The sequence below is a fragment of the Capra hircus genome, chromosome 2 (genome assembly GCF_001704415.2).
Source record: "Capra hircus breed San Clemente chromosome 2, ASM170441v1, whole genome shotgun sequence".
NCBI lineage: Eukaryota > Metazoa > Chordata > Mammalia > Artiodactyla > Bovidae > Capra > Capra hircus.
In genome coordinates this window covers 16,813,220-16,837,799 of record NC_030809.1, presented here as the reverse complement: position 1 = coordinate 16,837,799, position 24,580 = coordinate 16,813,220, and the positions used below count along the sequence as shown (strand labels likewise).

At 35.6% G+C, this 24,580-nt stretch overlaps 2 protein-coding genes across 2 annotated transcripts in view; one reads left to right on the top strand and one right to left on the bottom strand.

Moving 5' to 3' along the window:
- The window catches only part of PSMD1 (proteasome 26S subunit, non-ATPase 1), an 83,669-nt gene that overhangs the window by 28,044 nt on the left and 31,045 nt on the right, over window positions 1-24,580 (top strand). The gene's annotated exons all lie outside the window — the stretch shown is intronic.
- Window positions 897-16,682, bottom strand: HTR2B (5-hydroxytryptamine receptor 2B). Its single transcript, XM_005676671.3, has 4 exons — window positions 16,040-16,682; window positions 14,428-15,035; window positions 5,821-6,021; window positions 897-2,066 (listed from the first exon to the last, which is right to left on the bottom strand). The coding sequence occupies exons 2-4, from the start codon at window positions 14,948-14,950 to the stop codon at window positions 1,174-1,176; spliced, it is 1,617 nt and encodes a 538-aa protein (XP_005676728.1). The 5' UTR covers window positions 14,951-15,035; window positions 16,040-16,682; the 3' UTR covers window positions 897-1,173.

The window sequence follows — 24,580 nt, the reverse complement described above, 5'->3', positions numbered from 1 at the left end:
TATTAATAACTAGTAAATGACACAGATTGGATTTAGTCCACATCTAGCAGTGCAAAGTAAAATGACAAACAGATGAATAAAAAATTATGTGCCAGAAGTTCAGCCAACTCTTTGAGCAAGCTTGGGCAGCCATGGTCTTATTTACAAATTCATTAAAGTTTAGGTTCCTGGATTAAAGTCCCATGCCTCCAGTTTACACATGCTCTTTGAGAAACATAAGGTTCATGTACCCAAGACTGTTTTCATTTGCTTTTTCTTCCTCTAGTAAACCTGCCTGTGTTCAGTAAATGCCTGGTATGAGCCATTTAACAAACAGCTGTAATTCCAAGATCCAGTTCTTTGGTGTGATATCCAGATACTCTCCTCCCTACCCCCTTTCATCAAGACAGTTTCCTGATCAGTGCAAAATTGTGGCTACATTTAACTAAAGTGAAAGTGAAAGTGTTACTCAGTCATGTCCGACTCTTTGTGGCCCCGTGGTCATAGCCCACCAGGCTCCTCTGTCCATGGAATTCTCCAGGCAAGAATACTAGAGTGGGTAGCCATTCCTTTCTCCAGGAGATCCTCCCGACCCAGGGATCGAACCTGGGTCTCCTGCATTGCAGGCAGATTGTTTACCATGGGAAGCACCAGGGAAGCCCACATTTAACTAAGCCAAACTGTAAATGGCAATCTTAGCTTATCTTCAGATGTGATCATTATTTTATACTCTTTTTTTTTAGACCTCTTATCATTGTTGTTCTGTGTTATGCCTTATGCTTTTAAGGCCTTGAAGACAAGGTTAATGCTCGTTTGTTTTGTTTATTTCATTCTTGGCATAGCTTTGTATGCAGTTAGGAACTAAATAAATTTTTATGGTAGCATTATTTTTTTGTATGGTGACATTGTTTTTTTCTAAACCACAAGTTTATTGATTTAATAATTTTATTTCATTTGATTATCTTAACATTTAACCAGTGTGCTGGACTGTTTTAATTTTCAGCTATACAAAAATGATTTTTTATTAATAGTAGAATAATTTTGCCCAAATAAAGAAAATTGGATAATCTTAATACAGAATTCTTAAAGAGATGATTTTTGATACATGATACAACGTTCTTTATATAATTCTTGGTATATTTATATTTTCTTCATCATCTTACTCATCATTATATTAAAATTGTGCCATTACTGCTATACATAACTGATTTGCTCTTCAGTTTTGTCACCTTCATTTTCGGTGAGGAGAAGTGTATCTAGTAAAATGATGGATGAAGACTGAATGGTTGAGCCTCGGAGCCTCATTGGGCTCTGGTACATGGCAGGATTAATGCCATTTCGCATTCCATGTTTCATAAAAAATATAGAATTCTCTGCCATTGGATTCCGAAAGTAGATATTACTGGAGCATTTTCCAAGGGTTTTTACTGATGTGGGGGCTCGGTAATTGCAGGTGAGGTACCGGCCAAATGCATCCCGAAATGTCTTGTTGAAGAGAGTGTAGACCAGAGGATTCACCCCTGAGGAAACATAGCCTATCCACACAAATATCTCCAGGAGCATGTTGAGAGTCATCTGGTTGCACGAGTCACATAAAACTAAAGTTACATTTGTAATAAAAAAGGGGCACCACATAAGTAAAAAGAGGAAAAATACAATCCCGAGAACCTTTGAGGCTCTCTGTTCATTGGAAATGGTCTGCACTGACTTCTTTCCTACTGTGGACATTCTTCGCATAAGTATGTCAGATCTTGCATTGGGCAGAGTTTTGTCCTTGTGAAAGCCATCCAGCATTGCTACTTTTTCTGGTGATGAGCAAGGTGTTTCATCCCTTTGGAAAACTGTGGACACGGTCAACCATGTTAGGCGTTGAGGTGGCTTGTTTTTGACCAAGTAAGCTTTCTTCTGTAAAGCATGGATAGTGAGAAAGTAGGTGACAATCATGATGGCCAGGGGTGTGAAGAAGGAAGCCAATGAGCCAAAGAGCATGAAACTGCCAAAACGATCCTTTGTCAGCACACAGGTGATGTTGTTTGGGTTAGCCACATCAGTTTCTATCCCTTTAATAGGAACTGGAAGGGCAATGCCTAAGGAAAACAAGATAAACTGAGTTATGACCTATGATTAGATCCTTTTAAAGTTTGTCCTCCTGACATTTCACGATTAGTATATGTTAATTCCTGGTACCCGCAAGGCAGAATCAAAGCACTTAATCAATGGAAGATTTGACAAACAGAATCTAAGTAGGCAAACCTGCTGTTTTTAAAGAGACTCGTTAGTGGTTTCAGTTGTATAACTAAAGCGTCCCTAAAACTATATTGTACCCATGATATAGAGAGTGTCTTCATTTATTCTCCACTTCACAGTATCTATTTTTGTTTCTTGAGCTATCTCAGGTTAAGGAAAGGAATATGGGAGAGAAGTTGCTTTTATCTTAATATCCAATGTGATTGAGCTCAAAAGACTTAAGAATACATTCATGCAGTATCTTTGTTCTGAGTTGATACCTATTTAATCTCTGAAGTTACACAGTTTCATTTAACAGACAGTTTATCTTTTGATCTTTGTGAATGTCTTTTAACTTTTTCTTTCTGACTTCTTAGGGAAAACTAAGGGTTCATTGTTTTTTATTAAATGCTACTTAAGAGTTTGTGGATCATGAAATTTATTTTCAAGATTGCATTTTCCTCCATTAGAAATGAAGGAAATATATTTCATGCTAATTTTCTTACACTTTAAATATTATGAAGTAGGTATTTAAATATGATCTTGCTTATTAGTGAAATAGCTTTTTATAGAAGAGAACACAAGTGTTGGCCCTAATCCTTTCCCTTTGAAACAGCAGATATTTTAAAGTAAGTCTGAGTTAATTGATCTTTAGACCCATCTAGGATTCTTGAGGTATCATAGGATTCACTTCTCTGAATCTGAACATATTCCTGTCATCTACATCGCCTTTTTATTGTAGCGTAGAGACCGTGACAAGAATGTATTCCTCAATCCCTTTCTAATGAAGGCCGCGGCTTTGTCTGCTTTTTCTCAGGTACACCACCAGAAAGATGATCTGTATACTTTCTGTTCTACACTAGGGGTCAACAAACTGTGGCTCAACGGCCAAATCTGGCCTGCCTTCCATTTTTGTAAATAAAATTGTGTTGGAACACAGCCATACCTGTTGTTAATATATGGTCTGTGGCTGCTTTTGTTCTACTGCCACTGAGCTGAGTAGTTTTGACAGAAATCATACAGAATCTGTAAGACCAAAACATTTACTCTCTTGCCCTTTGCAGAAAACTTTAGCTGGTCCTTCTGTCCTATTACTTCCAGTAACCATTACACTGTTCTCCTCCTCGCCCCACCCCCACCCCCCCAAAAGCACATCTCTTTCAAAGCCTATGTAAGCTATTTATACTGTTCTCCATCTGGATCCTCTGTCAACCTCCAGGACATATTGTCTGTCTTCCTTAATGGTTTTAGCCCTTTGCTATAGTTTTCTGTCCCCTGTTCCCTTCTATCATCGTCCATAATTTCATCCCATTGATGACTCTTCTAACACCCAAGTTTATATTTCTTGAACTCTTCACCTCCAGTTATTTGTTTGCATTCCTGAAGCCATCCATAAGTCCACTTAAAATTATCCCATATCTAAAATCGTGAACGGTTATTTCCCTTTCTTGTCCTGCTGCTCTTCATTGCTGTAGAACTTCTTTACACAGTTATCTTGAGCTCTATCCAGTTCATCCTTCTCTTTTTCCCACATTCCATTAACTCCCATGAAGGCTCATGTTACCTTCTCAACCAACTTGTTGGTCAGTAACCTTTGTCTTCTCTGGTATTTTTTTACACCTTACCCTGTTACTCTCCTTTCAGCCTTACTGTTGTCAGGTGTTACCTGGGATAACTAAATCCAGAAGAAGAAAGTGAGCTCTTTTCAGCACATTACAGAGTTTAAAAACTGAACTAACACCGTTATCTACCTTTTCTTTTACAAAGTTGTTAAATTGTCATTGGTTCTACAGCACAGAGTGTGATGAACTGAAAATGGCATTGATCTTGACCTTTGTGCTTAAATAAGTCTTTAAGCCAACCATTTAAAACCTCTAGGTTTCTTTTCTCATCTATAGAAGGAAAAAATAGGTTTGTAAGATCCCTTGTAAGCTGTAAACCTGAGGTCATCGTTTTATTCTTTTCTTCCTGTGTACTTAGTACTTACTATTAGACCATCTTCCTGAGTGAAAAGATTCTTTTTCCTATTTTTATAGTCTTAGTGTCTAACATATAAGCACTCTATAATATAATTTGATCAGTTTTGTCAATATAAATTCATGTCATCCAGGCTTAATCAAGGTACAGCTTCTACCAACAGGCTCTATATTAGCTTGAATATATATTTCAGTTTCAAATGTTTTAATTCTTAAGGAACCATTTCTCCTATTTTCCCTCCACCTTTGCCCTGTCCCCCATTCCACCCCTTGCTTCCACCCTACTGCAACACACACAGTTTCCCTTTCCTTTTCTCTCATTGCCCTGAGCTTACCAAAAAGATAGGGGGGTTTTGACATAACTTCAGTTTTCCTTCTCTCCACTTTAAATTTTGGCAGTTGTCACTCATTATCTCTGATGCCCTTTCTGTAGCTTCTTTTTTAGGGCCCTCTTTTGTTCTATCAATCAGCCTCTTTCCCCAAAGTTAGCTTTTCCTCACTGCTTGCAGATAAATAGACTTCTCCTTGACTCTTAATTTCTTCCCAAGCCAGAGTAGTAACACTCCGTACTTTAAACTCCAAACTTTTCAAAAGAGAGTTGGTCTTGGTATCTTTATTCCAAGAATATGTAGGTCATTTTCAATATTTTGCTTTCTTGTTTGTTTTTCCCTAACCCCCAGTGTCTTTTTTTTTTCTCAATAGAGAAGTCACATCTTTACTTGATTTCTTTCTAGTGTTTCAAGTTTCTCGATTATTTCAAGTCTCTCTTGATTTTTTCCTCTTTGAATTTTCCTTACTAGGAGGAAGTGAACATACTGGACATACTGTTAATGATCATAGTAACTGTTGTGAATCTGTTTGTTTTTGTGGTACTAACTTATAAAAGATTTGAGTTACCATTTATGCTTTATATCATGCTCAGATACTCTAATATAGCAGCTATCTTTGAGTATTAAAGATGGGCACAGGGGCATAAAACAGTTAAGAAATATAATTTCTTCCAAAAATTATTTCTGAACATCATTTGTATCTCTTAACATTTCTAATTAAACACTTTCAAGGACTTCCTTGGAGGTCCAGTGGTTAAGACTCCACACTTCCACTGCAAGGGGTACAGGTTCAGTCCCTGTGGTTGGAGTTCTAAGATCTCACATGCCATGCAGTATAGCCAAAAAAAATTTATAAACGTGTTCAAAACACTTAAACAGACACTGATGTGTCTAGTCTGTATACATATTAATTTCCAAGGTGACTATATGAACTTTGATAGCGACATAAAATGTTTTCATTCTTTTTTCTCATTTCCTATTTATTTTCTTAGGTGTGATTTAAGATGCATGTCATTTTTTGGTGTTACTTGAATAAAATTTCAGGATTCTGTATGCTACCTAGGCCTTAATGATTGGTTGACAAATATGAAAACGTTTTCAGATTTAGTCTTCCTGCATGTCAGCAAGCCATGAACTTTTCTGCTTTTTCACCCTTTTTCTGATACGATGGTTTAGAAGCTATATGATGAATGTAATGTTATGAGGAGTTTGTATTGCTGTATCACTGTCTACCAGGTCTGATAATCTCCTAGCCAAAAGGAACCAAAGGCCTGTATACCCCACCCCACACCCTGGCATTCCCCACATACCTATTGAAATCAACCACACCACGATAATCTTGATTAATGCTGTAGCTCGTGAGTTATATTGATTGGCCTGGATTGGCTTTTTGATGGCTATGTAACGATCCACTGAAATGGCGCAGAGATGCAGGATGGATGCAGTAGAAAAAAGAACATCAAGAAATAACCAGGCAGGGCATAGAACAAGTGGCAGGGGCCACGTAGCCTCTGAAAGAAAGAAAAAACAAAACAAAACCATATTCTCCTGCAGTTTCTTTTTTAACTGATACATATTTTTTAACCTTTTTCAATATTCATCTGAAATTTTATGACTTAATTTCCAAGAAGACTTCAGATAATAAAGTTGATGATTACATTTCTGTAGATGGTACCTTTTAAATAGATTTTGTTTTGTATGGTAATTACAACTCTTTCTAAATCAGTTTAGCATTTTTATCATTATTTTGACCTTTGCTCTTTTGTCTGTTTCTTTTGTAATATTTAAAAAATGTATATAGTGTTACAGCTTAATTTTGCTATTCTGATAAAATTTATTTTTAATCTGCTATTTGAAAAGAACAAACACGCACCTTTTGCCAGATAGAGGAAGCAGTGTAATGTGGCATAAAGAATATTAGCATGGCAGTTCAGGCCTGGGATTTGGGCTCATTTCTGGCATTAACTAGCAGCAGCAGTATGAGCCTTGCTTATAGCAAACTCTAATTTGGTGAAATAACTAAGTGGAATGACTTGAGTTTTCCTTTTGACAGAAATAGTTCTGAAATAAAGTTTGCGAAAGGAATGGCTATAGGTTATTCCAGAGAAAAGTGGATTGTTACCCTTCCAAAAGTCCATCCTTCACTCTAAGCACTTGAGATATAATACAGATTTTTGGTTTAAAAAGAACATCTCATTATTAGGCATGGTAATTATTTATTTAACAAACTCTTATTTAAAAAGCATTTATTCTATATCTCATACCTATACAGTCTTAAACACTTTAGAATATTAAATTTTTAAAAAAATTTCAGGTTTAGGGTATGTTATTGAATATTCTACATAGTTTTCCAATAAACTTACTTAGAAGAGTATCCATACATATATGAATTTGATAGACTGTACATTGTACATATATACTCACTACAATATTTTTTTGCAGTTTTAAAACAACTAAAAAATAAAATAAAACAACTAAAATTTATTATAGCATTTGCCCTAGAGTATTTCAGTTAGAATCCATTTTATAAACACACAAATTTTAGAACTTCCTATAAAAGCACATTGCTTCTGTGTAGAACAAATGCCATACATATGAGATTATCTAAACCCTTTTTATGGTTTGATTGTATGTCCACTGACGAAATGTAAACTACTTTTCCTGGTTTTTGCAAGTGTATCTGACTTTGACAGGTGTAAAATAATTGAGGTAATTGGAGGGGGAATGAAGATTATCTCAGGATTTCAGAGCACCAAGAGACCTTTTAGTTGTAAACTGTTTAAATTCAGGAAGCCTGAGGGGTGGAGAGAGGTTAGTATTCCAGACCTCCACCCACCCCCACCCTGCCAAAAAAAAAAGGCTATAATTTAGGGAAAGATGTTTTAGATAGACTTGAATATTTTTTTTTTTTTAAAGAATCAAATAGGATCTCAGTGAAAAAATACTTGGATATTTTGAGGGGTGGAGAGAGGTTAGTATTCCAGACCCCCACCCACCCCCACCCCGCCAAAGAAAAAGACTATAATTTAGGGAAAGATGTTTTAGATAGACTTGAATTTTTTTTTTTTTTTTTTTTTAAGAATCAAATAGGATCTCAGTGAAAAATACTTGGATATTTCACCAAAAAAGCTAGCAGACCGGACAAATACTCCCATTGGTACCTTCTGCTTCCGCAGTTGGTATGTAGCATTTCTAACAGGACTATTAAAATATTTTTTAAATCAGTATGAGTTTTTTTTTTTTTTTTGAAAAAGAATAAATGATTCCTTTGTACTTGGTTCCATCTTCAGCAGATTCTTTAAAAAGGCTTTAAAGCATCAGATGGAGGGAGTAATTCATACTTTTAAGTAAATTACTTTAATCAGGCTTTTCCTACTTCATTGAATTGGGGTGGGGATAAGGGATGGAGATGATAAAATTTAGTCACTGAGCTGGAAGGGACACTGATTTTGCAGATGGGTAAAATCAGGTACAGTGAAGTCTTTAAATGTGAGAGGGAGCATTTATTTATCAAAATTTTGCTAAAATGTAAAATGTTAATTGGAAGTGTTCTTTAGGACCTTGCTACTCAAGATATGCTCTTCAGATCTGCAAGGATCAGCATCACCTGGGAACTTTTTAGAACTGCAGGCTCTTGGGCCTCATCCCTACCTGCTGCATCAGACTGCAGGTGAAGGAAATACCTTAGGTGATTTGTATGCAGATTAGTGTTTGAGAAGCACTGCTTTCTTGAAAAGGTTTTTTATTGAGTTTGCTGACAAAGGATAGGCACTCAGAATTCCTCATAAAAAAACTTAATGGGAGACTGCTCAAAATAAACAAAAGAAATAAAATATGGCAGAGATACTTGTGTTTAGGAAGAATCTAATCAGTTAGATTTTCTCCCTCTTAGCCGTGGTGTTCAGTTTTCTTTTTAACTAGCAGGAAAGGACCTTGAACAGTCAAAGGCAGCAGTGTATTCTTTGACCTGAGCTTAAGGAAATTAATGGCCTAAATAGAGCGAAACGAATCATGTATGTCTGAGATAGTTTTGCAGTGGAAACTACTTAAAGTGAGGCTGCATTTTAAACTGTCCTGAAGTTCAGGTTTAGAACTGAGCAGCAAACAGAAAAATACTCAAATCTAGAGCTACAGCCAGAGATTCTGATCATAGTTAAAGATTCTAAAAGGCAGAAAATTAAGGTCTTATGTCTTAGGCTTTCTCTTGTAAAATGCCTGCTCTCTATCATCTTTTAAATGGGTTACTAATAATTTACACTCGCCTATTTAGCTATTCTAATTTTGGATTGTGTTCTTTTCAGTTAACGTCTGGAAAATTCTGGTCAGAAATCTAGTAGCCGTGAGCAGCAGGCCACAACAGAACTCTCATATTAAAAGTATATATCTCTGGAATTAAACTGTTTGACCTACATACTTCTAATTGTGAACTAAGAGGGAGAGCTCTTTAGTGTTGATTTTAGCTAAGCCTATGAAGCCTTGTTAGCTTTGTTTTCCAGCAAAATGAATTTATAAACTCTACATTTTGGAGCAGAAAGGGGTTCCTAAAATTAATGCAGATCATTAGAATGTTATTGCTTTAGTCAGTGCAATTCTTAATCAATTACAGTAGAAATGTTGAAGCATGATAGAGAATTTTCTTTAAGAAAGAAAGAGACTGAGATTTAGGATTAAGAGTGATAGATCTTTTTGTTTAACCTTTATGATTCCAGGTTTCATGAGATACTGGTGAGTAGGCTGTTTTTATGAAACTAACAAATGTAATAGATGATTGGATTAAATTAAAGAAATCTTTTATACAAAGCCAAAATAATTGCCTAAGTAGAATTCATGTAACATAATAATTTATGCAAGTTAAAAACAGCTCTAGATGTTCTCAGTTTATAAAAGGACTTTTCCTAGTACAGATATTTTCATTCTAAAATTGTCTTCTTAGTTAGTATTAATTTGACAGGCTCGAGGTCAGGAAAGTTTGTTACTACTCAGAGTAACTGGAAAAGGTTTTAAAGATTTATAATTTTATTTATTTGTTATATTATGTCTAACTTATTTCCATAAGAATATAATGTATTATTTAAAATGGAAGTTAAGATTTACATAAACAGAAAAGTGTATCTAAGAATCTAAGGGAAATAAGTTATCAGATACTTAAACTAAATTAATTCCTGAGGCTTTATTTTTTTAATAAAAACTATTACAGAAGAAAGAAAACACTTAAATTGTATAATATGTATCATTTAATATGAAATATAACTTTTAAACAATATTGGGTTCTGCCTTGTCCCTAGATAAAATTCTATGGCCCTCCTGTTAGATCAAGTTATTTAAGATAAAAATGTTGCCTGCTTGCCAAATAAAACAGTTTTGGTTGATACAGTTTCTCATTTCATTTGAGAAAGCAGAGTAAAAGAGGTTAAGAGTGTGAATTCTAGAATTAGTTCTCCTAGGTTCAGATCATATCATTTATTTATTCCTGTGTCCTCTCTTGTAAAATGAGGATGATAATAATACCATTTTATAGAGCTGCTTTGAGGATTAAATACAGTGATACATGTAAAGTGTTTAGAACAACATCTGGCATGCAGAAAGCACCCAATAAATGTTAGTTCTTATTGTTTGGCAGAAACTAGCCAACTAATCCAGCCATTAAAACCCTCCCACTTATAAACAATGAGCCGTATCATCAGTATAAAATCAGTGTTTGTTCAGTGTTTGTTTTCCTGCCTGTGGTAGCAAAACACATCCGATTAAAATGAAAACTCTACTTTGTAAAAAGGGCATGAGAACATGTTTAACTGTTCAACTTTTAACTAAATTTGTCATGAAAGTATGCCTTTTACTAAAGTTGAATTTTAACTATTTATATCGAATATGGCTAAGAAGCATAAATAACCTATGTGCATTGCCATGCCTTTTTTGTTTTGTTTTCTTTTGGGTGAGTTGTCTGTTTGTTTGGCTTTCTTTTAAACTGGTACAGAAACCTGAATTTTTAAACCGCAAACTTGGCTTCTTGATGACGTAGACTAATTTTCATCTGAAACCTGCTTATCCTTGGGGCAAGTTTTTAGTCTGAAAAGCTGAGTTATGCCGTTAGTTTGGAAAGTAATTGACATTAATCTCTGAATGACATAAAAGATTTCCCTCTTGAGGATTTAAAGACTATTTTTAAAGCCATTCCAAGGGGACTCTGTTCATTGATGTACATAGTTCTTGATACTGGAGCAGGACAAGTCCTAAATTGCCCTAACGTCCAAAAAGGACATAGTTTTCAAGTATGTTTTTTTCTTTAATCTCAGAAATTCTTATGTTTCTATATTTATCTTCTGGAAAAGACAGCTAGAGCAGTGCTTAAATTTTTATTACAAAGCTTCTTTGTTTTTGTTATTGTTTTTTCACTGCATTTGAGCATATGAAGGATCATGGGGTTAAATGTATAATATAGTGTTATTAATATTTCGAGTGATTTAAAACTTGTGAAAATTTTACGTTTTTTTTTTAATTTCCATTTTTCAGAAAGAAGTGCCTTTAATTGCTTTGCTCCCTTGTTTTTTCACTGTATAAATGAATAACTGATTTTTTTCTCTTTTACTGCTATATGTTTATTTCATCTCTGGTCAAACATCTAAACTAAATATTGTATTTAAGTATATAAACCCTTTGCATGTTGTACAAATACTTGCCAATTATTAGTATATAATACATGCTGGGACCTACTTGAAAATTTCACAAGATAGTGGCAGTGGAAGATTTAGCATAGCCATTTTACACATAGGGTGCTTGAGTTCTGATATGTTGTTAATGACTTGCCTAAGCGAATACAAGAGAACCAGGATTCAAAGCATATGGTATCTTGCTTCAAATGAACCCCCATATTTCAGCCATTTTATATGCCCACTTTCAGCATACCGCAGATACTGTTTCAACTTACAGATTATGAAACATTGTTTTAAATTTGTTATAAAGAAGCCAGTAATGACCAGTGGATGACCAAATGTCTCCCTTTGTTTAATGGGAGAAGAAAAAGTTCAGAGACATTCTTAAACTGTGAATAACCTGTCGTTTTTATACTGGCATATGATACTCTTTTTTTCCTTTGAGTTCTACTCAAATATGTCTAACCTCAGCATCTTCAAGCCTTATATTATAAGCCACTAATTTGTGATCATGGTTTTTAAGAATTATAGACAAGACAGTGAAAAATCTAGAAAGTAAAGGTTAAGTCCAATGCTCCCCAGGAGGAAGAAGTGACAGAAAAGTTAATGTAGCACAATTTATTTGAAAAACTGTGTTATATCAGTCATTATAATCTTGGTAAAATAGAAATTCAAATATATAATCAAATATACAAACTATTGGTTAGATAAAATGTTACTCAGTGTAAAAGCCACTTTAAAATTGTCAGTGCTGTCCTTTTTTTTAATTTAATTTTGTTAGAATATAAAGTTTCAGTGTTACTTTCTTTAAATTTTCCTAAGATAACTGAAATAACTCCTATCACTAATAGTGGTAGTTAATTTTTTTTAATTTCCATAACCAGGGATACTTTTGTTTGTACAGACTTCAGAAATTCTGAAGATTTTTCCTGTAATGAAAGAAAACTACACAAAATCTACCCCTGCATTTTAAAGTTACAGAAATTCTTATAAATGCATTGATTTAGTTAACACATGAAAGGCTATTTAAAAACTCAGTATTTGAACTCAGGTCCCCATTTATAATATATGAAGTTCCAAGTTTATGAATGTATGCTTTTGAAAGCTTTTAAGAGGGCAACATGCACTTTCTCATAGAAGTAGAATGTTTTCAATAATGAATTAATGCAGTAATATTTTAAATAGTGGTTCCCAGTTTAGCTTATTTTTAAAAATCTACTAACCTTTCTATGCAGCTTAATTACTGATAGCAGAAATGTTTGGGACTATGAAAGTTTATTTTGTAATTAAAAATTTACATTTGAAAGAACAAAATGAAGTTAAAAGTGTGTACATATAATAATTTTTTAAACATAGATAGGAAAATGTTCTACATATTGTATGTTTAAATATGTTGGATTTTCTGTTGTTATAGCTAAGAATACCTTGGGCCCCAAATATTTAAATATAAACTTAGTTTTCAGCTGCTGTATGCCTGCTGTTTTCCTGTGAAATACATGGGATTATCACTGTTACCTGCTTTTGTATTTTGTTTATCAGCTTTCTTTAATGTCATGAAACTTTGCCTTTTAAGATTCCTTAACTGTCTAACTGTTGGTTAAGTATCTACAACAGTATTTTGCAAATACTAATAGATGATTGATATTTATGAACTCATGGATTTTAAAGTTAAAATACATTTCAATCTCATTTATTCAACATAACATGTCAATTACATTTTGTTGTAGTTGGGATGAGCATTTTAACATTTTCTGTATGCCTAACAAAGCACAATTTAAAGAGTAACTTCACGCATTAAACTGTTGTGCACATGGAGATAAGAATTTGAATTGGTGCCTGTACAATCTTTATAAAATATGCATAAATGTTCCTACATAATCCTCATTTACTTCTTTTAAACTTTATTCAGAATTAAGATTGTTTAGGCTCTCCTGTAGAGTAGATTTCTCAGTAATTTTCCATGATTGTGTGTTGCACTAGATTTTTACAAACTTACAAGAGAGGGGATAGATAGCGAATACTAATGACGAGAGAGTCTTTTAAAGCAGAAAAGACATTACTATTTGTCTCGCCAAAGAATGTAACACCTAGCTAAGAATGGGAAGTTTTAGCTTGTCACCATCTGATTGTATTTGAGGGATCAAGTATTAATATTAGATACCTTTCTATAATTATAAACATGTAACATTTAACCTGAATACAATCAAATATGCAATCTAATTCTAGTTAACAAATTTTACTTCTATAACCTGAAATATTTTTATCTTCACCATATAAGCAATTCTAAAAAGCTCTGTTTGCTATAAATAATCATCTTCTTCAGCAATTAATGAATGGACTATCAATTTATGTCAAGCATTAAATAAGTTATATACCCTCTTAATGCTGATTCTTGAGAGCCTTCATAATCCATCATCAGAATTGTATTTACCCAAATTATATAACTAGAGATGTTATGCATGAATCATAAACTACTTGCATCATTTTAATATCATTTTCTTTTTTATTATGACAAACTAAAATTTTAGTTCTAATTATGTTTTAAATTATTGTAATAACTCAGAGTTGGTCATTTATTTTAATAACTTAGAGGTCTTATTCTTCTAACATACATCAAGGACATGAATGGTCAGAAATCATAAAAATAAAACAGATGGATAATCTCTTGGGATTTTCTGAGCCAGACCATTCCTTCAGCAACTAAACATAATTTTTTGTTAACACAACACATGTGTAACACTTTAGTTTAAGTACACAAACTATAAAGAGCTATAGCAAGACTTTTCAGAATAATTCCAATTGAAATTTAAGTTTAGAGATTTATATTGGCATTTACTGATTCAGAGATTTTATTATTAATAATAATAATTAATAATTAATATCCCAGCACATTAACTGTCACAATAGTGTTCTAGCTGTTGCTTTATCAAGAAAAAAAAGTGCTAGTAATGGGATAAAGTATAGAGTCATCTGTTCTTCACAATAAGTTTTAGGTAATACATTCAGAATATATGAATATTGCTAACTTGGATGACTTCTTAATGATTGTTTTAGGTGACTGAGAGGGAATAGAATTGTTTAAGAAATTATTTTTTGCTCTTTAAAACTGATTATCAACCGTAGAAAATGATGAAAAATGAGGGACTGCTTACTCCCTGTATCTTTAAATAGTCCAAATTCATATGTAAACCCTGAATGAGTATCCATTTCTCTAATAGTATATCATAGTTCTGTGGTTCGATGGCAGGAACAAAGTGAAATACTTACCAAACATTATTGTTAAGAGGGCAATCGGCATCACAAACAATCCAACCAGCAAGTCGGCCACTGCCAGGGACATTAGGAAATAATTGGTAGCATACTGCAACTTTTTCTCCAGTGAAACAGCCAGAATAACAAGGATGTTGCCACCAATTGTGGGTATTATCACCGTGAGTATCAGAAGAGCTGCCCAGCGCGGCTTATTTCCCTGTTCCTCACCAGTCTGTTTCATTTTCTCTGGTATCGATTCTGTCTGTAATCCAGACCAGTTAGAAGAGATTAAGTGGTCAAATGAGCTCTGCAAAACATGCCCAGGACTTGTGTGTTGCTCGAATATTCTAAAAGAGAAAGCCATTCGATGTTTTTCTTTGATTTGATCTGATTCCGGACACTGATCAGCATGGTCAGTAGCTAAGCTGGTCATCTGCTTTTTTAAGGCTTTGTACCCATGCCAAACACTCAAGGCCAAAGTTGACTCCTTCCTTAAAAAGAGAATTTCAAATTCTATAAAATGAAAGTGTACGTACATCTGTCCATGTCTGTAGGTGAGGCCCGAGTGGTTAGTATTCTGCAGAGGCTCAGGTTTCGGAAGGCTTAGTGAAAGAAACTGATAGCTGTAGGGAAAAAAAAGACTATTTTTTGGTTTCTCTCTCTCCCCCCCTTTTTTTTTTCTTGTTGTGGCAGAGTCGAGTTTGAATTTGAATGCCAGAGAGTTTGCCCTAGATATAAAATATATCAATTGCATTATTTTCTTTATTTCTTAATAAAACCCAGTTTTAAAAAGCAGTTGAATTTATTAGCAGCCTCTCCCTTCTCCATAGGTCTCTTGTGCATTTGTGACAATACAGCCAGTTCTTATAATCATATATATGCCTGGTATGTTCCAATTAATGAAGTGGGAGATACATTAATTTTTTCAGTGGTATAATGAAAACCTAGGGTGTTTCCTGACCCTTGATTGTTATTTTACCTTTACTTTATAATATGTACAGAAGATTAGAAACATCCAAACAACAAACAGAACTTTTCATACACACTGGCCTTCTACCTAGAAACACTCCAAGCCCCCCACCCCCCACTGCCCCACCATGATTTACCAGCATAGGAATCCTTATTTGTAATTAGATTTGGTCTGATCAAGTTTATTTTAATACTCATATAAATGCCATTTTTATAAAACATTTTTATAACTCATTCTAAAAAACTGGGGTTTCTAGAACTCCTTTATAGTTTGAAAGAAGAGGATAAAGTATTCCTAGGATCCAAAAAATTGTTTTTACTTGTTTCATCTTTCAAAGAAAATATCTGTTGCTGCACAGATATTTTCCGAATTTATCACTTTATGCCGTTTGAACCAGTAATTTTTTTAAAGTAGTAATTTCTTTTCTCTTAGCCTTCCCAGTTTCTGAGGCAAGGAGGGAAGGCTAGGAGGAAGATTAAATCATTTTTTCATAAAGCCTTACAAATCCCACATTAAAATCTTCCTTTTAACATTTGTAAATTTTTCATTTTGGTTTTTAAAGCACTGAATAGAAATAAAAAATTATGGTAGCAGTTTTTGAAGAAAGAAAAGGAAAAGCCTTTAGATTAACGCTATGTTTATCTATTGGGTACTTACCTCTTATTTGCGGGTTACTCTGCTAAGCATGTCATTTGATCTACTCAGGAGACCTGCTTGCTGCTGTGGTGGGAGTCCTCCTCCCGTTGACTTATTCTGAGCCTCCAGCACTGGTGCTTGAAATCATACAAATGTGTTGTGTAGCTGTAAGCGTGCCAAGGAGGTTGTTTCATTTTTAGAGAGTAGCAGCATTCATTATAATTCATAAAATCACCAGTTAAATATGTTGAACCAATTCATGATCCTTATTCAAGTTATATTCTTAAGAGCTGTCTTTAATTTGGGGGACTGTGATAAACTCTGTCATTATAGCTTAAGATAATTTTGTTTACAGTTAACCCTAGGCTGTTTTTCCTAATTGAGAAAAAATAAGATACAGCCTAGAGATACTGGAGCTTTAATTCTGTGGAGATTCTGCCCAGTGAGCCTTAAAGTGATTTCCAGAGTTTTAATTTCTACCAGTGAAACATGTTTCTTATGCAGTTTTCATGCCTTTGTTGCCGAACATAATTAATTTGCTCTGATTACAACCTTATATAGAAGAACACAGGAAGGTTTGAATTCTACATGCATATATAAGTTTTAGAAGAGACGTTTTCATTGCTTATTTTTAAAAAGATGACCTCTGGATTTGACAGTTGACTCTTGGCAGGTTTTTTGTTGTTGTTGTTTTTTCTTACCCCCTATGGATATATTGGGAAAAGTATATGATAGGTAATGAAAATATATTTCTGCCTTATTTTAGAAAATTAGCGTAGAAGTCTTAACAGCTATGCTATCTAAGCATCCTTAAACTAAAAGACTAGCTTCGTACTAGAACTTCGGCATTTTCAAAGCTTCCCTTTAAAAGATTATGTAATAGGGGACTTGCCTGTTGGTCCAGTGGTTAAGAGTCCATGGTTTCAATGCAGGGAGTGCAGGTTCGATCCCTGGTTGGGGAACTAAAGATCCCACATGCTACACAGAAAAAAATAAAAGATCATCATAGATCACTCATATTTTTAAGTTATTTAATTACTTCTCTGTTGGCAGTAGCATTTATGCTGTTTCAAATTTATGTTCCTAGGACAGGACTGGGCGACTTCACTTTCACTTTTCACTTTCATGCATTGGAGAAGGAAATGGCAACCCACTCCAGTGTTCTTGCGTGGAGAATCCCAGGGACGGGGGAGCCTGGTGGGCTGCTGTCTCTGGGGTCACACAGAGTCGGACACGACTGAAGCGACTTGGCAGCAGCAGCAGCAGCAGCAGCTTGTGTGAAAGTTACCAGAAAATATTTTGTTCAGTTCTACTGAGCACTTCAGATTTTATTCAATATTTGCTGCTTTATTTTAACTCAAACTTATTTTAGAAAAAAAATATTTACTAATAATTTTGGGTGAAGACAAAATAATCCTCAAGAACAATCAGATAAATTTTAATGTGCCAGAATTTCTCTTCAGGAATATGGAAATACCTTAAAATAGTGCTTTATTCTGAACCACAGTTTGGCTTCTATGCTCATGCAGGCAGGTAGGTAGCTGCAAAATGAGTAATGTCAGATTGGAAATAGCATTATTATATTTAATGAAAAGACGTGTATGAAGTAAACCTTCATCAATTTGTGTTTACAGATAAGTGTTTTAAAATATTCATTGAGTATATTATAAAAATACCAACCATTATTATTATATAATTCTGTGTCAATACTAACCCTTCTACCCACATTCACTCACTTCTTTTTTTAAACCTTAACTAAAAGTAGTTAAAATTGGTTCCTAGAATGTTTTTATTTTATATTTGTATTTTTAATTAGCTTAATGGCTAGGGACCATAAGTAGTTAGAACAACTACTTACTGTTGTAGTTAACAACAACTTTGAGTTATTAGAAGCATAACTGACAATCAAGAGAGAAAGCAAAATAATAATACTAAATGAAAGAGTAGATGAGTCTAACTGACAAATAACTAAATCTGTGCTCTTAAACCTCATGCACATTAGGTAGAAGACTGTCTGTAAGTCACCACTTCAAATCTTTTTTATACTAAACACACACAAAAACTTGTCTTTCCCCTGTCTTTAATGAAAAAAACCATTTGCCCATGGTAGTAAATCTAAGCAGTACAAAAGAATATTCAGTGATAAATTCACTCTTGAGACAGTTTTAACAAACACATTTCCCTCTCTTCTCCAAAACAGAGTAACAGATTAAAAGATGGACGGCTCTTTGGTAATAGTGAATAGGGCCAACTGAAAAAACAGGAATTAAAAAGAACAGGCATGTCGTTCTATTCAGAATAGAGACTTGTAGCTCTCATAACTCAGCCCTCCACAACTCTTGTGTGGTATGGTAATCGATATAGTGATGACTATAACATATTTAATAAAGCTTCAAATGAAAGTGAAAGTTGCTCAGTTGTGTCCAACTATTTGCAACCACATGGACTGTAGCCTGCCAGGCTACTCTGTCCATGGAATTCTCCAGGCCAGAATATTGGAGTGGGTAGCCTTTCCCTTCTCTAGGGAATCTTCCCAACCCGGGGATTGAACCCAGGTCTTCCTCATTGCAGGCAGATTCTTTACCATCTGAGCCACCAGAGAAGCCCAGGAATACTAGAGTGGGTAGCCTATCCCTTTTCCAGTGGATCTTCTCAATCCAGGAATTGAACCAGAGTCTCCTGCATTGCAGGCAGGCTTTACTAGCTGAGAGCTTAATCTTTTTTTCAGCTCTTTTCTGGATGATTGGAATAAGTGAAATGCATTTTTTTTGAGATTTCAAATATCTGGAAACTTTGTGTAGAATATGTTATTTATAGAACTAGATGAGTTTATTTAATTAATTAATTTATCAAGAACTCCAGATAAATTAATTCTTACATAAGTAGCTTAAAGGTCAGTTTCAAACTCTAATCTGACTATAACCAAAACACCTAATAGGTGCCTTTTTTCCTAAAATACTGAATTTTATCCCTGAGGCCTTTTGTTTTGTTGAATAGAATCTGTCTTCTACTTAAAGGGGCAGTGTACTATCTTTTATAGGTCTAGGAAGGCAATTTAAATATCAGCCAAGGATAGTTGGCTAGTTGGATAGTTTTTACCTCTCAGTCATGATACCTTTCAAACACTTAACACATTAATGAATCTTTGACAATATGTGGATTGTGTTCATTGCATATTCATTCATGTGTAAAGCAGTTGTTGAGTTCCATTTGTTTCTGGAGATACAGTGAATGAACAGAATAAGCATGTTTTGCCTTTATATATAATTTATAATCTATGGGGGATGCAAACAGTGTGAGTGAGTGAGTGATAGTCGCTCAGTCGTGTCCAACTCTTGGCGACCCTGTGGACTGTATAGCCCGCCAAGCTCCTTTGTCCGTGGAATTTTCCAGGCAAAAATACTGGAATGGGTTGCCATTTCCTTCTCTAATCAGACACTCCAACCTGATTCTCCTAATCAGACACTCCCTTAAATATAAGATTACAGTCTCTCAGAAAACCTCCTATAGAGACACAGAACTTCAGATCCAAGTACTAACAGAGTAAATGAAAATCTCTCAGGTCTTCAAAGATTTCAAAGGGAGGAAAGGAAGCCAGGTTGAAAGAAGAGGGGGGAGGTGGGGGTCAAAAGGGTGGAAACAGTATCCTGATAGAGAAGGCGATGGCAGCCCACTCCAGTGCTCTTGCCTGGAGAATCCCTGGATGGAGGAGTGCGGTGGGTTGCAGTCCATGGGGTCGCCAAGAGTCGGACGCGACGGAGAGACTCACTCACTCATTCACAGTATAGGTATGGTAGAGGTAAGACTAGCTCCTTCAACAGGGCCTGCACTGCAGCTCAAATACATCTTGACATTTTTTTTTAATTTCTTTCTTATTCATTATTTTTTGATGAGATCAGTGAAATAACTGAACTTTAGTAAGAGTAGCTGTTTTAGACTTAGTCTGTTCTGCTTAGACTCTTTGTGCTCATACTCCCCTGATGATTGAATTTACCGCTTATTTTCATGAAAGGCTTAAGCCAATCTGAAAGCTCAGTCAGCTTTCAACTTCTTCTTAAAATGTCTTTTCATCCATCCTATTCTTTGAGATCATGTTGTCATCCCTCTTTTCCATAACTAACTTCTACCTAAATTCTTAATCCCAACTCTTTATGATACTATTTGCAATCTTGCTAAATAAAGTATCTTTTTCACACATAGAATCCATGCCTTAAATACTCGTTTTCTCAGCTTTAACGTCTTTCTTGCAGATGTGCTCAGGTTTACCACTTAATGAAAAATAAAACCTTTCTTTATCCCTTCAGTCTCTTTCCTTCATCATTTGACTTCTTTAGAAAATTGCCTATCCTTTTTCCTTCTTACTGGGCTTCCCTGATAGCTCAGTTGGTAAAGAATCTGCCTGCAATGCAGGAGAACCTGGTTTGATTCCTGGATCGGGAAGATACCCTGGAGAAGGGAAACCCTGGAGAAGGGAAAGGCTCCTCACTCCAGTATTCTGGCCTGGAGAATTCCATGAACTGTATAGTCCATGGGGTCACAAAGAGTCAGACACAACTGAGCAACTTTTACTCCACTTTACTTCTTACTCCCTACCCAGTCTGTAACCCTTGTAATCAGATTTTTATCCCCAACACTCTACTAAAATAACTCTGTTGTTCAGTTGCTTAGTTGTGTCCAACTCTTTGCGACCCCGTGGACTGCAGCATGCCAGGCTTCCCTGTCCTTCACCATCTCCCTGAGCTTGCTCAAACTCATGTCCATTGAGTCACTGATGCCATCCAACCATCTCGTCCTCTGTTGTCTCCTCCTAATGCCCTCAATCTTTCCCAGCATCAGAGTCTTTTCTAATGAGTTGGCTCTTCACATCAGGTGACAAATTTCAAACTTTTCCCCTCTATGTTCATGACTACAACCTTTTCCAAGTCACTGTTATATCTTAACCAGATTTCTGAGGTAGCCTCTTAATTGGCCTTTTTTCTACCTTTACCTCTGGCCTCAGTAGAGCAGCCAAAGTGACTGTTTTTAAACACGTCAGATCATATCATTCCTTTGCTTAGAATCCTGATAGCCCTTCATTTCACTCATAGTAAAAGCCAGTTTCCTATAACCTGCCCTGTTTTCATCTGCTCTTCCCTCTTCACTACCGTCAAACTGTTGGCGTCTTTGCCCCTCCTCAAACATGCTGGATGTCATTCTGCCACAGGGCACTTGCATGAGCTGTTTCCACTGCCTGTATTCTTCCTCAGGATAGCCACTTGGCTCACTTCTTCACTGACTTAGCTTAAATGTCACGTCATCACTGAAGGTGCCCTGACTGCACCAGTGAATGCTGCAGAATGCCCCGTTCTCTTGGGTCTTCCAAGGCCATTTACCATGATTTACTCTTTTTGTTCCCATGGAGCTTCAGCTTTTTACTTACTCTATCACTTATTATTGTCCGTCTCCTACTAGAATGTAGTCTTTGTCTTTTTTGTTTACCGTTCTCTTTGAGTTTATCCTGCTTGGAGTTTGTTAAGTTTCTAGTCTTTCATCAAAATTTGGGATGTTTTTGGCCATTGTTTGAGTATTCTTTCAGCCTTCTCTTTTTCTTCTCCCATTGGGACTCCTATTATGCATATGTTGGTGTGTTTTGTGATGCCCACAGGTCTCTTAGACTCTGTTCATATTTCTTCATTCTTTTCTTTTTCTACTCCTCAGATTGGATTGTCTCAGCCAACCTAACTTCAATTCTCAGTTAACCTAAGAAAGATGGTATTATCTCTGCCTGTTCTGCTGTTGAGCCCCCTCTAGTGAATTTTTCATTTCTTAGTTTGCTCATTTAAAGGGCAGGGCTCGGAGATATGCTGATAATGCTATAACTTTTTAAATGTTACACTAGGTTCAGAAATGCACTCTGAAATTTTTTAAGAGCTTTGTTGCTTATTACGGGCTTCCCTGATAGCTCAGTTGGTAAAGAATCTGCCTGCAGTGCAGGAGACCCTGGTTCAATTCCTGGGTTGGGAAGATCCCATGGAGAAGGGATAGGCTACCCACTCCAGTATTGTTGGGCTTCCCTTGTGGCTCAGCTGATAAAGAATCTGCCTCCAGTGTGAGAGACCTGGGTTTGATTCCTGGGTTGGGAAGATCCCCTGGAGAATGGAAAGGCTACCCACTCCAGTATTCTGGCCTCAAGAATTCCGAGTCCATGGGGTCACAAAGAGTCAGATACAACTGAGTGACTTTCACTTTCACTTCTTATAGTGAAGTAACAATTTCTTTATATAAATCTTATGAATCTACTTTCTTCTCACCTCTTTGAGAAGATTTCATTCCATTTTGGCATCACCTGAAAGCAATGAATCTGTTTGGAAACATACCACAAGCTTATCTAAAACTATAATAATTTTTAGTTTTTCAAAGTAGATGATAAAAAAGAAATATTAAAAATAGGACTAAAATCATAAGGTTTGAGGCAGGGTCTGTGTGGTTTTGTTTTCCTTATGGTACTTTACATGTTGTAGAAGGATAATTCTTTAAATACTAAATTGATGGTAAAAAACTACAGTAAAAACTAATTTTAAAACTGCAAATAGCAGTAGCTTAGGATACAGAATCTCCAGGGACACTGTCTTGTGGAGATGAAACTTTTCTTTTTCAGTTATTTTTCTGATAATATTTTATATATTTTTTATATTGAGATGAAAACAAAATTCAAGGTATACACTATCACCCCTCTTTTAATCTCTAAATCTCTTATTCACTTTATAAACTTTTATAAACTAGCCAAAAACAGAGCAGGAAATGTTCATGGAGACAGATGAACTTTTATTGCTGATCAGGAATTAGTCATTTAAATACTTAATTACACTGATCCAAAGGCATTAAAACAAGATACAGAAATTATTTTATGATGTTATCTTAAGAGATAAATGTTTACATAGAAAAACTAACAACATTCAAGGAATGTCAGAATTATCTAAAACAACTGAATGAAAGTCTTATGAACTTATACACTTATTAAAGAGTTAGTGTGTTTTCTACTAATTTGCAGGTTCTTCCTCCATATCTTACCTAGCCCTCCCTACCCCCATTGCATCTCTGTGTAATATAATGTGTTTTTTGGTCTTCTGTATTTCCTATAAATTGATACGTATAAAGACTTGGTCCAATTCAGAGTCAGTTTTTCACTCATTTCTTCTTTTCTCTCTCTCTTTTTTTTTAATTTAAAGAGAGGCTGGCAGTGTGCATAAGGTATAAGGTCTAGTTGTTTTTCTTTTCATGATGTTGGCAGTCTGATAATGATGCTGATATCCATTAATTTCATTACATGTTGCAAAATATTGACAATATTGATATGATTTTGTCATTTATTCATTTATTAGCTTAGTTTTAAAAAGTGTATATTTACCAGCATGTATGTGTGGGCTTCCCTGATGGCTGTTTGGTAAAGAATCCTCCTGCCAATGCAGGAGACACAGGTTCGATCCCTGGGTCTAGAAGATCCCCTGGAGAAGGAAATGGCAACCCCCTCTAATGTTCTTGCCTGGGAAATCCCATGAACAGAGGAGCCTGGCTGGCTACAGTCAACGGGGTCACAAGAGTTGGACATGACTTAGCAACTAAACAATAACAATAGCATGTATGTATGTGTTTGGATAAAGATTAACATAAGGAAGTTTTGCTTTCAATCAATGTTTGCATTGCGATCATTGCTTGGAAAAATTCATTTGTCCTTTGAGAGCTGCTTGTTGAAAAATTTAAGTAAACCTAGAACATTATCGGAGAAGGCAATGGCAACCCACTCTAGTACTCTTGCCTGGAAAATCCCATGGACGGAGGGGCCTGCTGGGCTGCAGTCAATGGGGTTGCTAGGAGTTGGACACGACTGAGCGACTTCACTTTCACTTTTCACTTTCATGCGTCGGAGAAGGAAATGGCAACCCACTCCAGTGTTCTTGCCTGGAGAATCCCAGGGACAGGGGAGCCTGGTGGGCTGCTGTCTATGGGGTTACACAGAGCTGGACATGACTGAAGCAACTTAGTAGCAGCAGCAGCAGTAGAACGTTATGATTTGGGGACTTCCCAGGTGGCGCTAGTGGTAAAGAATTGGTCTGCTGATGCAGGAGGCATAAGAGGCACAGGTTCAATCTCTGGGTCAGGAAGATCCCCTGGAGAAGAAAATAGCAACCCACTCCAATATGCTTGCCTGGAGAATCCCATGGACAGAGGAGCTTGGCAGGCTACAGTCCATAGGGTTACATAGAGTCAGACATGATTGAAGCGACTTAGCAGTCATGCATTATTTTATTTTGCTCTTGAAGAAGTTGAATGTCTCAGCTAATTTATGAATGAGTTTGTCATTCCTTGTCTTCACAGATTTTCTGAAGAATGTGTCAGAGTTGGAATAATTATTATTAGACTGAGAAACATATAAGAATTTTTTTATGTGCTTTTGAGTTTATAGCCCTTACAGCCTGTCTCAGTCATTATGGTAATAAACTAAGTAAAGCTTTCCAATTAGGCTCCCAAATAAAGCTCTGTATTTGTGTTCACAGGCAAATTTTTTTCTAAACCTCATAATAG

Coding starts and splice junctions, on each gene's coding strand:
- HTR2B (XM_005676671.3), bottom strand. CDS start 14,950: ATGTACGTACACTTTCATTTTATAGAATTTGAAATTCTCTTTTTAAGG. Junction 6,022..14,427: donor CCTCTTAACAATAATGTTTG/GTAAGTATTTCA, acceptor TCTTTCTTTCAG/AGGCTACGTGGCCCCTGCCA. Junction 2,067..5,820: donor GGTGTGGTTGATTTCAATAG/GTATGTGGGGAA, acceptor TGTTTTCCTTAG/GCATTGCCCTTCCAGTTCCT.